At 40.1% G+C, this 13,641-nt stretch overlaps 1 protein-coding gene across 2 annotated transcripts in view; it reads right to left on the bottom strand.

Moving 5' to 3' along the window:
* The window catches only part of arhgap5 (Rho GTPase activating protein 5), a 50,860-nt gene that overhangs the window by 26,123 nt on the left and 11,096 nt on the right, over positions 1-13,641 (bottom strand). For both annotated transcript variants that reach the window (XM_018734811.2, XM_029250308.1), the window contains exons 2-3: positions 8,366-12,257; positions 4,536-4,686 (exon numbers count right to left, since the gene is read on the bottom strand). In XM_018734811.2, the coding sequence (XP_018590327.1) occupies positions 4,536-4,686; positions 8,366-12,076 (3,862 nt within the window). In that variant the 5' untranslated portion in view covers positions 12,077-12,257. The remainder of the gene's footprint in view (positions 1-4,535; positions 4,687-8,365; positions 12,258-13,641) is intronic.

The raw sequence follows: 13,641 nt of genomic DNA, 5'->3' as shown, positions 1-13,641 counted from the left end.
GTCAACACCAAACTTACAGGACTTCAGGACTTTGCTAGCAGCAACTGGACATTCACTGCATGTTTCAAGCAATTTGTGTATTCTCCCCAAGTTTAAGCTGTGGGGTAGAGGGGTGAAATAGAAGCCATTTCTCACAAAAATAACATCAAAGCATGTATACAAACAGCAATAAGACACATTCAGTCTACCAAAACCATGAGGGACAATATTGTATTACCTAATGAGACTAACATTAGAAAAAGTAGGTTTAGTGCAAAGCCAACACAACTCATCTCCTAAAGAGCACAATACAAACTGTAAGCATGGTGGTTGCAGCATCATGCTATGGGGCTGTTTCCCTTCAACAGGGACAAGGACTCTACTCATGGCAGAGAGAAAATTAAGAAATGAAAATTTCTATAATTTCGCATAAAACTGCTGTCAGCTGCCATAAAGAATTTCACGTCAATACAGTAAGGAATCGGAAGCAGAAGGCCAACTCAACTATGGAACTGCTTAATGAAGTTAGTTCAATGTCCTTGAATGGCCCACTCAGAGCCTGGAATTCAATCCTGTAAAAATGGATTGACCTACAGAGGAGATACCCTTGCAATGTGACTGACTTAACTCTTCTGCAAACAAGGGAGGCAGAGTAGGTGCCACTGAGTCAAAGTAAAGTCTCAGTGATCACTCACATGATTTTAAAGGGAGGGTACAGAAAGTTTATCATTGCCTTCTTTCATGTATGTCTTTGGACTATGGAAGAAAACTGACAGAGGCAGAGCATGGAAACAACTCAGAAGGGGCCACACTGAAACCCAGATCCAAAACTAAAGCCTAGAAGCGACGAGGCCACCATGACCCAGCCAGCAAAGAATAGTGGAATAAAACAGGTGAATCCAGATGTATTAAGTTCACAAAGATATATCTAGGCACTGACTGCTTTAATTAAAAAGAAAAGATACTTCCTAAAGTATTAGTCACTTCATTAGTACTATTATTAGTAGTAGCTAGCCGCACTTTTGCTTACTCTTAGTTGTACGTTGCTTTGGACAGAAGCGCCTACTAAATAGATACATTTAAATGAAGCTGAAAGGTATACACACTTAAACCAAGGCATTTAAGGTTTAGCTTTGATTTTACTAAAAAAATTTGCCTTTTCAGAATGAAGAAAGAATAACTTAGCTCAATTTAGGTAATGAATAAAATCAGCCCTAAAATTAAGTCATTTGTCATTCTCAGCCTTGTCTGCTTGTCATTTTCAAACACCAATAACTGCCAGGAGAGACGTCACATTCCAGCATTTCCATCTGTCTTGTAAATTTTAAACACAAGGGTCACTGATGTATTTTCAACTCTGTGGGTTCAACTACACCACAAATAGGCATTTTAAGTCAATTTGTAAAACGCAGGAGGAAAAAAAAAAAAAACCATCTGTATAAAAACACTGAAAAATGCATGTCTTTATATTGAAATTAATGATGAAAATTTTAAACAAAAATTGTACTATCAGTTATTCAGAATCTACAATGCCCTCAGTGAATGTGAAACAACTTGTTCTACATCTGCATTTGCTATACAAGATAAGGCTGCCTAATTAAATTAGATAATTCCTAAGTAATCCTTTTCCTGATAAGTAAATGCAGAGAAAAAATACGGAAATAACTGTCACAACTGGCCATTTAAAATATATTGGAACATCTCATAATTATATTAAGTAAGTAAGTAAATAAGTAAGAAAGCAAATAAATAAATAAATCAAACAGGCTATTTGAATTTGGTTGTGAAAACATTCCATCTAAAGCAGCGCAGACCTCACACAGCAAAGACATTTTATTCTTTTTTTTATACACAAAGATTCCTGTATTCTCCCCACCAAAAGACTAAGATGTGGTAACGCATATTTGACCTCTAACAACTAAAAGAAACTAACTTGCATTCAAGCAACATACAAATGGCAGCATGTGAAAAACCTTCAGTAATTTCTCATTATTTTCACACTGTTTTGTCGATGCACATCTTCTCATTTCTTTAAAATAAATAAATAAGGTGATAACACAATGCTGATATAAAGGTAACTGAGATTTGAACCCAAGAGTTTCTATCAACTGGTGCGTATGCTGACTTGGTGGGGCAGGACATCAGAAGAGCCACAATTCAGTGGATATGGGTAAGGAAGAGAGCACTCAAGGAAAACCGCCCCAGAAAAGCAGCAGCTCTAATCCCTGTTTTTTGTTTCAGCCACATAAACCTCCAGCAAAATCCTATTAAAAACACAGAAGCTGCTTACAGAGAATATGCAGTACTTTCAAGACAGAGCTAAAGAAGAACAAAGTTAGACTCCTTAACTTGGGCACAGCCATATCTCAGAGAGCACAGAAGTGCGTTCTGACACCTAAATCATAATTAGCTCTGTCGTCAACCACCGCACGTAGAAAATAATTTCACGGCTAAAGCAAGAAACTAAAGCAGGTGTACGACATGCTGGAGATTCAAAAGCCCAAACCGCAAAGTACCAAGCTAGAAAATATTAAAAACTGCACAATTCTGAACAATTTGCTGTGACATCTGTTTGCAAAGCAGGAGCACCTAGGAGCGAGATGGTGATGTCAACTGATTTCCATGACTGCATAAAGAGCACACTCAAAATGAAGCCTTATCTACAAATCTGATTAGCTACGGATCTTAATCTAAAGATAAGCTCCAGGGGAAAATAGCTGCAATGAGCTCAACAGAGCTAAAAATAGTGTCTGTGCCAGTGCAAAAGGGTATGAGGGCAGCAGCAAAGAGCACCACAGGCCAAGGCCTTGCTCTCCACCAAGCAGCATCACATGTTCCAGAACTTTAAGTAAAGGCAGATTTCCAAAGTTGAGGAATATTTCCACTCTGTATCCCTTAAAAATTTTTTAAAAAAAAAAATTAGAATTTTCCTACTTAGACATTACTACAATTTAGGAGAACAACGAGCAAGATCTGGTGCATAAAAAAACCAAAGCCACTGGAGTTCACATTTACACTGTCATGCTAATGGAAAATATGATGGTGCAATATTTGCATTCAGTGGTTAAGAGTATTGTGACTGATCAGCCTTGTGATTTCAAACAGGCTAGACACTTAAAATAACTACCAAACCTGTTTGATAACCAGAATATCTAATCGCAGGAAGGAGTGAAAACAATGCCAGAAAACACAAAGACATTGATCTTTGATGTTTGCTACATGAAGGAGGGCAACACAACTCTTCCCACCCGGGAGACTCTCATGCAATGGGCTCAGGCTGGCACAGCTCACACAAATATGACATAAGGGCATCAGAATCCAGGAGGTCTGTGGCAGAATGACAACGGCCAACCTAATCATTGACTATTTCAATATAAAGGTGCTTTTGGATTGTAACACCAATAAACCACTGTTTAAAAAAAAAAAGAAAAGAAAAGAAAAGAAAAAAGATGTATACTTTTCAAAGCCCCTATTCATGTTCAAGGGTGTGGTTCTGTAAAATCCGATTATGAAAATATCTAAGGACACGGCAAGGGTAAGTACAACAAACCAGCAGTCACAGGCAAGGCCAACAACAAACTGTAAAATATCAAATTACAGTGGGAAGGGGATCTCTGCAAATTAATTATGATTGCGATTTAACAAACATTTAAGCGACACAAAAGATACTACAACAGCTTTCATTAAAAAATAAGTCTTTCAACAAATTAGGTGGCAACTCAGAATGACATCATAATCTTGTGAAAAATATCATTACAGTATTTTATGAAAACAATTTGTAGTTGTGATTCACGCTCTCATGCCGTTCTCAAAATTAATCATCTTTGGAAAAAAAAACAGCATACTGTTCGTGCCGTTCGTGCTGATCAAATGTTGAGCACAATGAAAGGCAGAGCACGAGCCACTCCCCAAAGCAGTGTTTTGACATTATTGTGCTTGTCCTGGGCAAGAAATATCTGCTCCGTGACTGTCTGCATAGCAGTACAAGGCACACCAACGTAACCAAGATCAACATGCTGTAATTACATTTTTTTAGGGATTGAAACAAGATAATCTGAACAAAAGTTTCACCGAATCTTAGTAATGAAACATTCTCACCAAAAATACCAAGCTCAACATTCACCTAATAATCAAACATCTCCCTGAGCTACCAAATTTATACTTAACATAAAGCAACAGATTAAAGAAACACTTGGTCATTTCATTTGTAGCTAATTTGCAGGAAGCTTCTGATAAAGCTCTTATTTTCATTCTAGGTAACAATATTTTAATTATATGCTCTGGTTTAAACTTCATATCGAGCAGCTCAATACCCTAAAACTACAAAAAACTCAACATTAATGACAATAAGCTCGTATAAGGGGATAAAAACAGTGTATAATACCAATGTATATTGTCCCTGCATTTTATCTGTCACCACCTGCCACTCGTAAGCTACCAACTATTTAAGACGTCGGGCAATTTTTGCACAGATGTTCCAGTATCTGCGGTACAAAGACTGTAGGTTCTTGCTCAGCTTGGCAAGCCTGGACAGAGCAAAGGACATCATATCTTACCAGTTCGTTCAATGTAGTCCACACACTTTTCAATGAACAGTGGAATTGGTCTCTCAGGTGTAACAAGATTCTCGAGGGGTACGCCAAAGTAGTTGCTCTCCCAGTTCCTCCGGGTGGGTGGATACAAAGGTTTGGTAATCTTCGATTTTGTCTGTGACAAGAGAAAGCAGGAAACTACAAATGTCAGTTAAAATGATCTCATACTAACTGTTCTACTCTTTACATTCATCCCACAGTATATTATGCTAATCCATATTTAAGACCCAGCAATTCAAATAAACTACTTAGCACTACAGTAAAGAAAAACTGACGACATTTGAAAAGTATCTCAAAACATAGCCAACCTGATATGCAAAACTGTCCACTCCAACATAAGTCAAAAACACATTGAATAGTGTTAAATTTCTAAATATACGCAGCATGTAAAATACCCATTTTTAAATGTAATACTGAACTGAGCAGCATGTGTTTCTTTGACACATACTTCCGTGACATTTGTGTGAACTGTTATACGTGTGTATTTCAGTGCATTCAACATACAGTTGAGTACTTTAGTCAGAAAAACATTTTTAATATTGGCTCTGCTGTACACTGTTCTGTTTTTGAATTTTTAATGTAAAATGGGAAATTAAGCAAGCTAGAACTTTTGAATAAGTTTAAAACATAAGAAATTATACAGTTATTTAGCATAAGGATGAGTAAACACTGGAAGCATGGTAGCGCAACATGTAGCACTGGTGCCTCACTATCCTGGGTTGTAGGTCCAGACATGTTCACATAGCTCGGCTTTCCTCTCACAGTCCAAAGAAAAGTGTTTTGGCTTAACTGATGACTTCAAATTGACATTTTGTGTGAGAGAGTGTGAGTGTGTGTGTGTCCGATTGCCCCGCCTGCACTGACATCCTGTCCAGCTGTCCCCTGCCTCACACCCTGTGCTTCCGTGAGCCTACAATGGACAAGCAGTTACCGCTCATAACCAACAAAGTGTGAGTTAGCACATCATGCTTTAATTCATCTAAGAAGCATCCAAACACTGCAATATGGTCATGCAACAATACTGTAAGACTCCCATGAACAATCAATTACAGTTAAAGTTTCTAACGATATTTCTCTTTTGGACTACCAACAAACAACTCGGTTATAAAACAACTGCTAACAACATTACTAGTTGCGCTATGCACTGCTTATTAAAGGTGAATCAACTGAAAAAGTAGGACTTTCCTTCTTTGGGAGCACAAACAAGCTGTACTTGTCTGAGTGGAAAAAAAATCACTCAAAGGGCAATCCAACAAGAATGACACATGAATTTTGCTGGTGACACACACAGACTGTTGTGGTAAACACTGAGTAAACAGCGCTTACAGTTACACAATGCTCTATGAATCCTCCAGGAAACGGCAATCACAACAGGGCAGAAATTACAGCTCAGGAACTGCTTGTAAGAAGGAAGAAACACACACTATCATGCTCAAACTGTTTGGATTTTGCCATTAAATGTTGTGGAGAAGTTCTCAACTCATTTCACTATAATTCTCCGAATTTAAAAATGTTTCTATTGTACTGCAGTATAGTTATAGCACAATCTTTTATTTGTTTTAAAAAAAAACTTTTAAACCTAAAAGACAAACATATTTAAGGTCTCAAAAACTAAGCCAAATGCAGCGGCTTTGTAACTCGAAAGCCCTACTGCGGAAAAGCAGTAACACCGCTATTGAGCGCTCAGCATAAAAAGCCCAGTAGTGATTTCAGATTGTAGCAGGAGACGAACGGCATGTAGTGCTGCCAGTGATGGGTGTTACTCCGCTTGCAAGTAATAAAGTGTCAGCGTAGCAAAATGGCCAAAAAAAGAAAATGAGACATAGAGCAGTGCCATATGCTGATCTCTAAACACTGGTTCACACCAAAGCAAACCCTCGTCTATATCCCAAAAAGACTGCTCTTTCACCCAACACCATCTTTAATGCCACCCCCATTCCTTTCAAATTTCTATGCGCAATCACCTGTGTAGCCCTTCTGCTCTTACACAGCCAGTGACCTCCAAAACAACTGCACTACAGGATCTTCAGTCATTCTAAACCTTTACAAATCTCTTTGCCCGAGCAGAAAATAAAATGCTATATTTTTATGTCATGCTTAGCATAAAGTGTCCCAGTGGATATAACTCTTAAGGACAGTCATGGTGATGACTATTGCTGGTACTGGTCTGGCTTTGTTTTGCCCCTTTTGCTAACACACCACCAAAGTAAGCAACAAACATCTTGAAAATAAAACCAAAGCTAGATGTAACAAAACCAATCAATTAATTATGGCCACTGATTAAGTACAGATTAGACTAATATCATTCCTTTTGTAATTCAATTATTTTTTCATAGAGCACTCTTCCTTCATCAAGGACACACAGAGTGCAAAGAAAAGTTCATTGTACAATTCAAAATGAAATACAAAGATAAAATACAGAATCACAGCAATTATAGCTAACTATAAGGATGAGCCAGTTGGCAACTGAGAGGAAAACAAAACTCACACCGCAAAGATGGGGAGAAAAAAATATACTTATGTGGGTCCAAGTACCAGCATGTTTTTTAGCCAAATATTTTTAATTAAAAGCATTCAAATTCAGAGAATTTTAAAAATAAAACAATTCCCACTTATATTTTTAATACTGCCAATCTCTTTCTCATGTGTAAGTAGTGGAGCAGCAGTAAAGAGTAGTGATTTGGACCATTGCCTTGCAAGCCGAAGGTGCCCAGTTGCCCAGTTTAAAACCCCTCTTTAGCTCCTGTACCTCTGAGCATGGTACCAATAAGGAATGGCTAAAGTAATTTCTTCTCTTCGCATACGAATCGGTCATCAACAGTCATCAAATAATGAAATTATATCAGGTTGTTTAATGTGACTTCAAAACGTTTCCAACATTTTACCAATTATTGTCCTACTCATTGGGCTGAAAGGACTCAAGGTATTGTCATTAAACTATACATCATTATCTGAACAGATTGTGAATGCTTTACCGATGGCTAACAAAAGCACTGCAGGAACCAGAGAATAGCCTTATTTATAGCTACCTCTAGTCATTCCTACAAGATTGCTGTTTGTAGACATGACATGTTTTCTTAACGGAAGCAATGTTTCACATAGAATTTATCATCATTCCTCCCTTTCCAATTCACTCAGAAAAAAATGAAATATATGCATAATTTGTCACGACTATGATGCTATAAAACTCCACAATAATCAGCTGATTAATACGGAGTCAAAGATGTATATGCAGTAAAAATAAAACCACCTTCTCTGCTGAGCTATTATGCATCTCACCATACCATAAATGTCATAAATGTTCTGAAAGTTTTAAAGAGTTCTTTGCAGAATAAATTCAGCATCAATTTACATTAGACAGATCAAGGTTAGTCCACTGACTTAAAGGTATTAAATATTGAGGAGTACTGCTTTAAATCAGCATCCAGAATGATTCCGTTACTTGAAATATAAATACACAGTTGTACAGTGAATTAAAAAAGCGTATTTTTGCACTAATCCGTAGTGATTTTTCTCTTCTGGCACATAATCTCTTTGCCAGCACTGCATGACAAAATTTTACTGCAGAACACTGGAAGATACATTTCCTGTTGAACAAGACAGCACCCTTAGCAGTAGATTTCTGATCCTGTTAATGGAATGCATGAGCCCTTTAAAACTGAGAGGCCATTTCAGCTAAATGAAATATACTTATTTTAGAATAGCCTGTATCATCAAGCACTTCATATGAATACATAAATAATTTTTTATTAACCTGAATTCAAATATTTAGCAAAACAATTTCAAAGCTTTACCTTTTTTGGTTCCTTTGTCTTTGGTGGCTTCTTTTTCTTTGACTTTTTGTCCTCTTGTTCCGGATCGGATATGATGGCTGGGTTGTCTATTCCTCCCTTCCATGGGTCAACAGGCGAGAGCAGAGGGTCCTCTTCACTGCCCCGATGTCCCCTGCCCTTCTTTTTCTTCTGCATCGCTGGGCCAGACTCATCATCACTAGCATCAGAGTGGGCACGCCTATGGTATGCTTTTGTTTTGCTGAAGAGTATCTTGGAGCGATGCTTGTACTTAGAAGGCCTTCGGCCTCCCTGGGACTTGGACATTCGGTCAAAGCCATTCTCTTCATCCACATGTGAGCCATGAAGGCCCCCTATAGGGTTACGCAGCTTAACAATTCGGCTCTGGGTATCGTCTGGCACAGCATAAATGTCGTCATTGAAGCCCTTAGATTTGAGAAGGGTGTCTGCAGGCTCTGCGTAATTGTCAGAGCCCTCAATATCCTCCCCATGGGCCAAGGGGACCCGAGTTCTCCTTGTGCTCCTCATACCTGCTTCAATGGTCTTTAGCAGGTTTGGGTCCAGCTTCTTTACACCGGGCTTTGAGAGAACGGGCTTAGGCCTGACAGGGGGAGGCACTTTATGGTTGCGCTCGTGGTCGCTGACAGGCGTGCTGTGGACCGGATATTCGTTTCCTTCCAGGTCAATTTTATACTTAGTGCGCTCACTGGGAGTAGGCAGCAGCTGGACATCATCACCAATAGGACTGTAGGGTGGAGGTGCCTCTGTGTCATCCTCTGAGTCAGGGTAGGTGTATCCAGGCGAGTGTCCATAGGGCGACTGGGGAAAGACGTCCTCGCTGGCACCATCCCGGCTGTTGTCAAACATGAACGACCCCTCGATGCTGCTCTTCTTGTCCAGCACCTCATTGAAGAACGGTGTGAAGACCTCCGTCTGTCGGTGATACTGAGAGAGCGAATAGAGAGCCGTGAACTTAGCTGAGATTTCTGTGGCAATGTGCTCCCCCTCAGTCATCAGTTCTTTGATAGCTTCATTCTCAAAGAAATCAGCCTGGCTGTCTGTGATTGCAACCATTTGGACTGGGATGACATCTTGGACTTCAGCCAGGAAAGCCCTCAGCATAGCCATAGAGGCCTTCCGCTTTGCTGAGTAGACCAGAATGTAGCCGTGAACGAGCTCATCTTTCCTGATGCCGATGGAGGAGTGGTAAGAGAGGACAGTGATCTGTATTCGTCTGCGACTGTCCCCAATGATCTTATCAAGAATTAATGTGTTGCTTTGTCCAGGCTGTCCAGCACTGCAGGAATGCGAGTCCAGGAAAGGAGAAAGAATGAGGTCCACGCTGAATGGATCTCCACACATAGCACACATGACGATGCGCAAGTCTGTCTCAGACAAGTCTTTAATGGAAGGGAGAGGGCTCATTACATCAAAATTGTGCTTTAGTCCCTCCAGTACCCCTCTAAGAGCTTGCTTTATTTGAGATTCATTGAATTTTCGTGGAAATGTGCCAGAGGGCACATCTACAAATGTACACTGGAGCTTATTGGCAAGTTGTTGGCCCTGATGTCTCAAGATAGGCAAATTTTTGCACACACTGTCTCTCTGGTTTGCTAGAATTAAAATAAATGGCAATGGTGGCATAAATCTGTCCCTCCTGTTTTGTGCGATCTCAGCCCGGATTCTGCTAACGCAGTCACCAATGAAATTCAGTGACTCTATAGAACTGAACACACAAAAACAGCCATGAGGTTTGAAGTTGGGTGCAAAGGAATGGCCGAGTAGCAAGGCCGGATTAACTTCAATAGGCATAAGCTCTAGCTCATAGATTTTCCCATCAAGGGTGTACTCATCATCTGTCGACTGTGCTCTGATCTCATTCGCCAGCTCTTGGGCGAGACCTTCCTTACCTAGGAGACAGAGATTAACTTTATCGATGTTGGCACTGTTATGGTACAGATTAGAGCGACCGTGGTCCAGCTGGACAAGTCTGTTAGCAAGAACCTGCTCCACCTTTATGTCCACACAGCTTTGGCCACTGAGACAAGTCTCCTTGGTGGGGTGATACACGAAACCAATGTGTTTCAGCAGAAGGGACTCCCTGTCTGGGGCAAGTTTCTGCAGAGCTCTGTACCTTGGTTCTTCATTGAGTACTGCATGAATCTCACTCATTTTGTCACAGCTAGGGGTGGCGTTTAGGTCCAGGTCATAGAACAGCTCCGCATGCTCGAACAGCATTTCCTGAAATTCTTCTTTGGCTCGTTCAACTATTTCCCGTTGGTGCCTGCTGTAAACATCCCTGCGATCAGATTCACTGATATATTTGTACGCTTCGTCCTCCATGACGAAACACATGACCTCTTCCCAGGGCTGTCCCGGACTGATGAAATGTACCCTTTCCAGTGTCTTCTTAAACTTCTCTTTCATCTCCACTCGCCTTTTCTCAGATATCAAGTGCTGAACGTGATTTTGATAAATCTTTTCCCCTTCCGCAGTTCTGAGGAGATCAAAGGGAACTCTTCTGTCATTTACTTTGTCAATGTGTTCAGTCTCATCCCAGGGTGTCTGCTCCAGTATTACAAACCAATACTGGAACTCCGGCCTACTCTTCAGAAGACTCTGAGCTTCTGGCCAGCTCAAGTTCTCAATTTCCTCTAGGTTACTAAGCAAGCTATTAAGAATTTTAGGCAGGCTGGAAAAGTATTCTTCTCTCCTTTTCTTGATATGTTCCTGCTTCAAATGTTCTATGTGCTTGGAAAATGTGTTTCGGGCTTTCCGGGTACCTTCCAAATTGATGTATTCCTCATAGTCTGGGTGATTTTTTAACTTATTACTTACAGCTTTCCAGCTTGTGTGGTAATCTTTGACAGTTTGCACTATAAGCTTCTCAAACTTATCAGTCACAGTAGCAACAAGCTGTCTCTGGATCTTATACGCATCCAAATAAGGAATGGTTTTCGGTTTCCCTCGCGTTTTGTCAATCTGTTGTATCAATGCATTAAAGCAGAGATCCACATTTACACACGTCCTAGATGATGTCTCCACCACCAACAAGTTCTTTTTGTTTGATGCAAACGCCTGGATGTCCCTTAGGTACTGCTCGACGCACTCGTCGCACTTTGTTGCAGCAATAACAATGGGCTTTTTTGACTTTGCTATCTGAGAGTATAAACTGTTTACAAATTTCATCTGATCATCAAATTTCCTATTACAGCCTTTACTTACATCTATGCAAAGAACAAAACCATCAATGTTTAATTTCCCATCAGGCATCTGCTTCTGTTCAAAGTCTTGCTCCAAGCCCAGCTGGTCAGTGCAAATGTACATCAGTTTCTCTGCTGACTGTAGCTTGGTTGCTGCAGCCCGTTTGGTGTACGGCTGCAGGTTTGTGCTGCGGTGGGGTAAAAAGGTCTGGTCATCGATAAATTCAGTCTGCTCAATGACCTGGATTTTGCACTCAAGGCCATCATCACCACGTTGCTGCACTTCTCCCCAGTACAGGAAGTGGTCATTATTTACCACACGACCTCCAAAATCTATTGTGCTCAATACAGAGGTGTGCTCCATGTAGTAATCATCTGCCTTGGGACGCACATACCTGTTACACAAGCATGACTTGCCAACCCCACAGTTACCCTTCTCCTTCTCAGTCCCTGAAAGCCCGACAACGCTTACTGCGTATGTCGGGGGACGGGGTTCCTTGTTCTTAGCCATTATATTTCCCCTGTCATTGCCTTGTCACTTAAAGTGAAGTTTCCCAGAAGGGCTAGTTTTCCGGTCCCATCTCTGCAGGATGGTCAAAGAATCTGTGTGCCCATGGTCCTCTGGTGTGGAAGGTCCCTTCTCTCCTGGATAGTCACTTGGGGGTAGTTGCTTCTCCCCTCTTATCACCTCCCTAAAACAAAAAGAATGTCTGTATGAGGAAAAACTCTGATAAGGACAAGACATTAAAAGTGACTCAATATGACACAATACAAAGGGAAAGCATTAACCATGTGTCAAATTACATGTCATCATTCATCCTGAGAACACAACTAAACCGTCATGCTTCATAACCGCGATAAATTCAACATTTTTAGTAAAATAAATCAAAATACATAATTTAAGGGCCTATAATTTAAGGATAATGTGTTTCCTGTGTTTTAACCTTCTGTTACAGTGTATCAAACCCCAAATTCTTCATGACAAGGAACAGAAGTACATTTCCAGATACACATTTCATCAGGAGTGGCATTAAGACAATGTTAATGTGATGTTAATTGCATAATTATTTGTGTGTTGATGTTTTACTGTTACTATGACAAATAATACGATCAACAGACTTAGCTGCCAACATATAAAAGCAGCATCACAAATTCAGACAACATCCTAAGACAGTGTATAAATATAGTGCATAATCTGACAACTTCTAAAAAGAAAACAGCAGCTCTAGATCTGTGCAATACAGAGACGCACCCCTGGGTATATATAAACCCCAACCCTCCCTCCAAATTCCAGCCCAGCCCATAGTGATCACCCTCACCCTGAGTCCATACCTCCTCTACTTTTATGATGCTAAAAACCTCCACATATTCAAACACGGTAGCACTGTGTGCTTCTCTATTGTCAGTACACTTTTAAAACAGTCCTCTTTGTTGGCAGCCTTCGTATAACAACTGTGCAGGGTTTATTTGATGTAGTCAAGGTGCTTCCAGTACCCTTTTTAAATCGGATTACAGTACACCCTGCCCTCATATATGATCCAGCGCAATGAAAAACTGTTACAATGGCTCATGAAATATGTGATTTTTTTCGTGCAGAAAGCACATTATTCAGAAAATTTATTTTTGTTAATGTTGCCATTGTGGTGAATAAAAACACTTATCAACTTAACATTTAATGTTAGGTAATATTTTTCATCCAAGAACCAATGTCTTAGGTTTTTTGGATAATAAATTACCACCATTAGGTGAGAGATGGGTGTACATGCAAATTTCACCACAACACGCATGTGCAAGCTTTTTGCCAGCAGTCATTTACACGTGTATTTTATACATTTTTTAGATGTTAATATTTTTCAATTTGCCATTCTTAAACATGCTTAAGAACTGTATCTTTACAGCACTTTAAAGTAGGCAGTTGCGCTTATTTCCCACATTCCTGCACCGCAAAGAAAAACACAAGTGAAGCCCGAAGCCTGTGCCACACTGCTACTGCAAGGGGGTGAAGGTACTGACCACACTGGTTTTACAGTGCAGCTGGAGTATTCATACAGCTGAGGTTGTTTGTTTCAAATGAAG

The sequence above is a fragment of the Scleropages formosus genome, chromosome 3 (assembly GCF_900964775.1).
Source record: "Scleropages formosus chromosome 3, fSclFor1.1, whole genome shotgun sequence".
In the NCBI taxonomy this organism is placed as follows: Eukaryota; Metazoa; Chordata; class Actinopteri; order Osteoglossiformes; family Osteoglossidae; genus Scleropages; species Scleropages formosus.
This window is presented reverse-complemented; position numbering and strand designations above follow the sequence as displayed.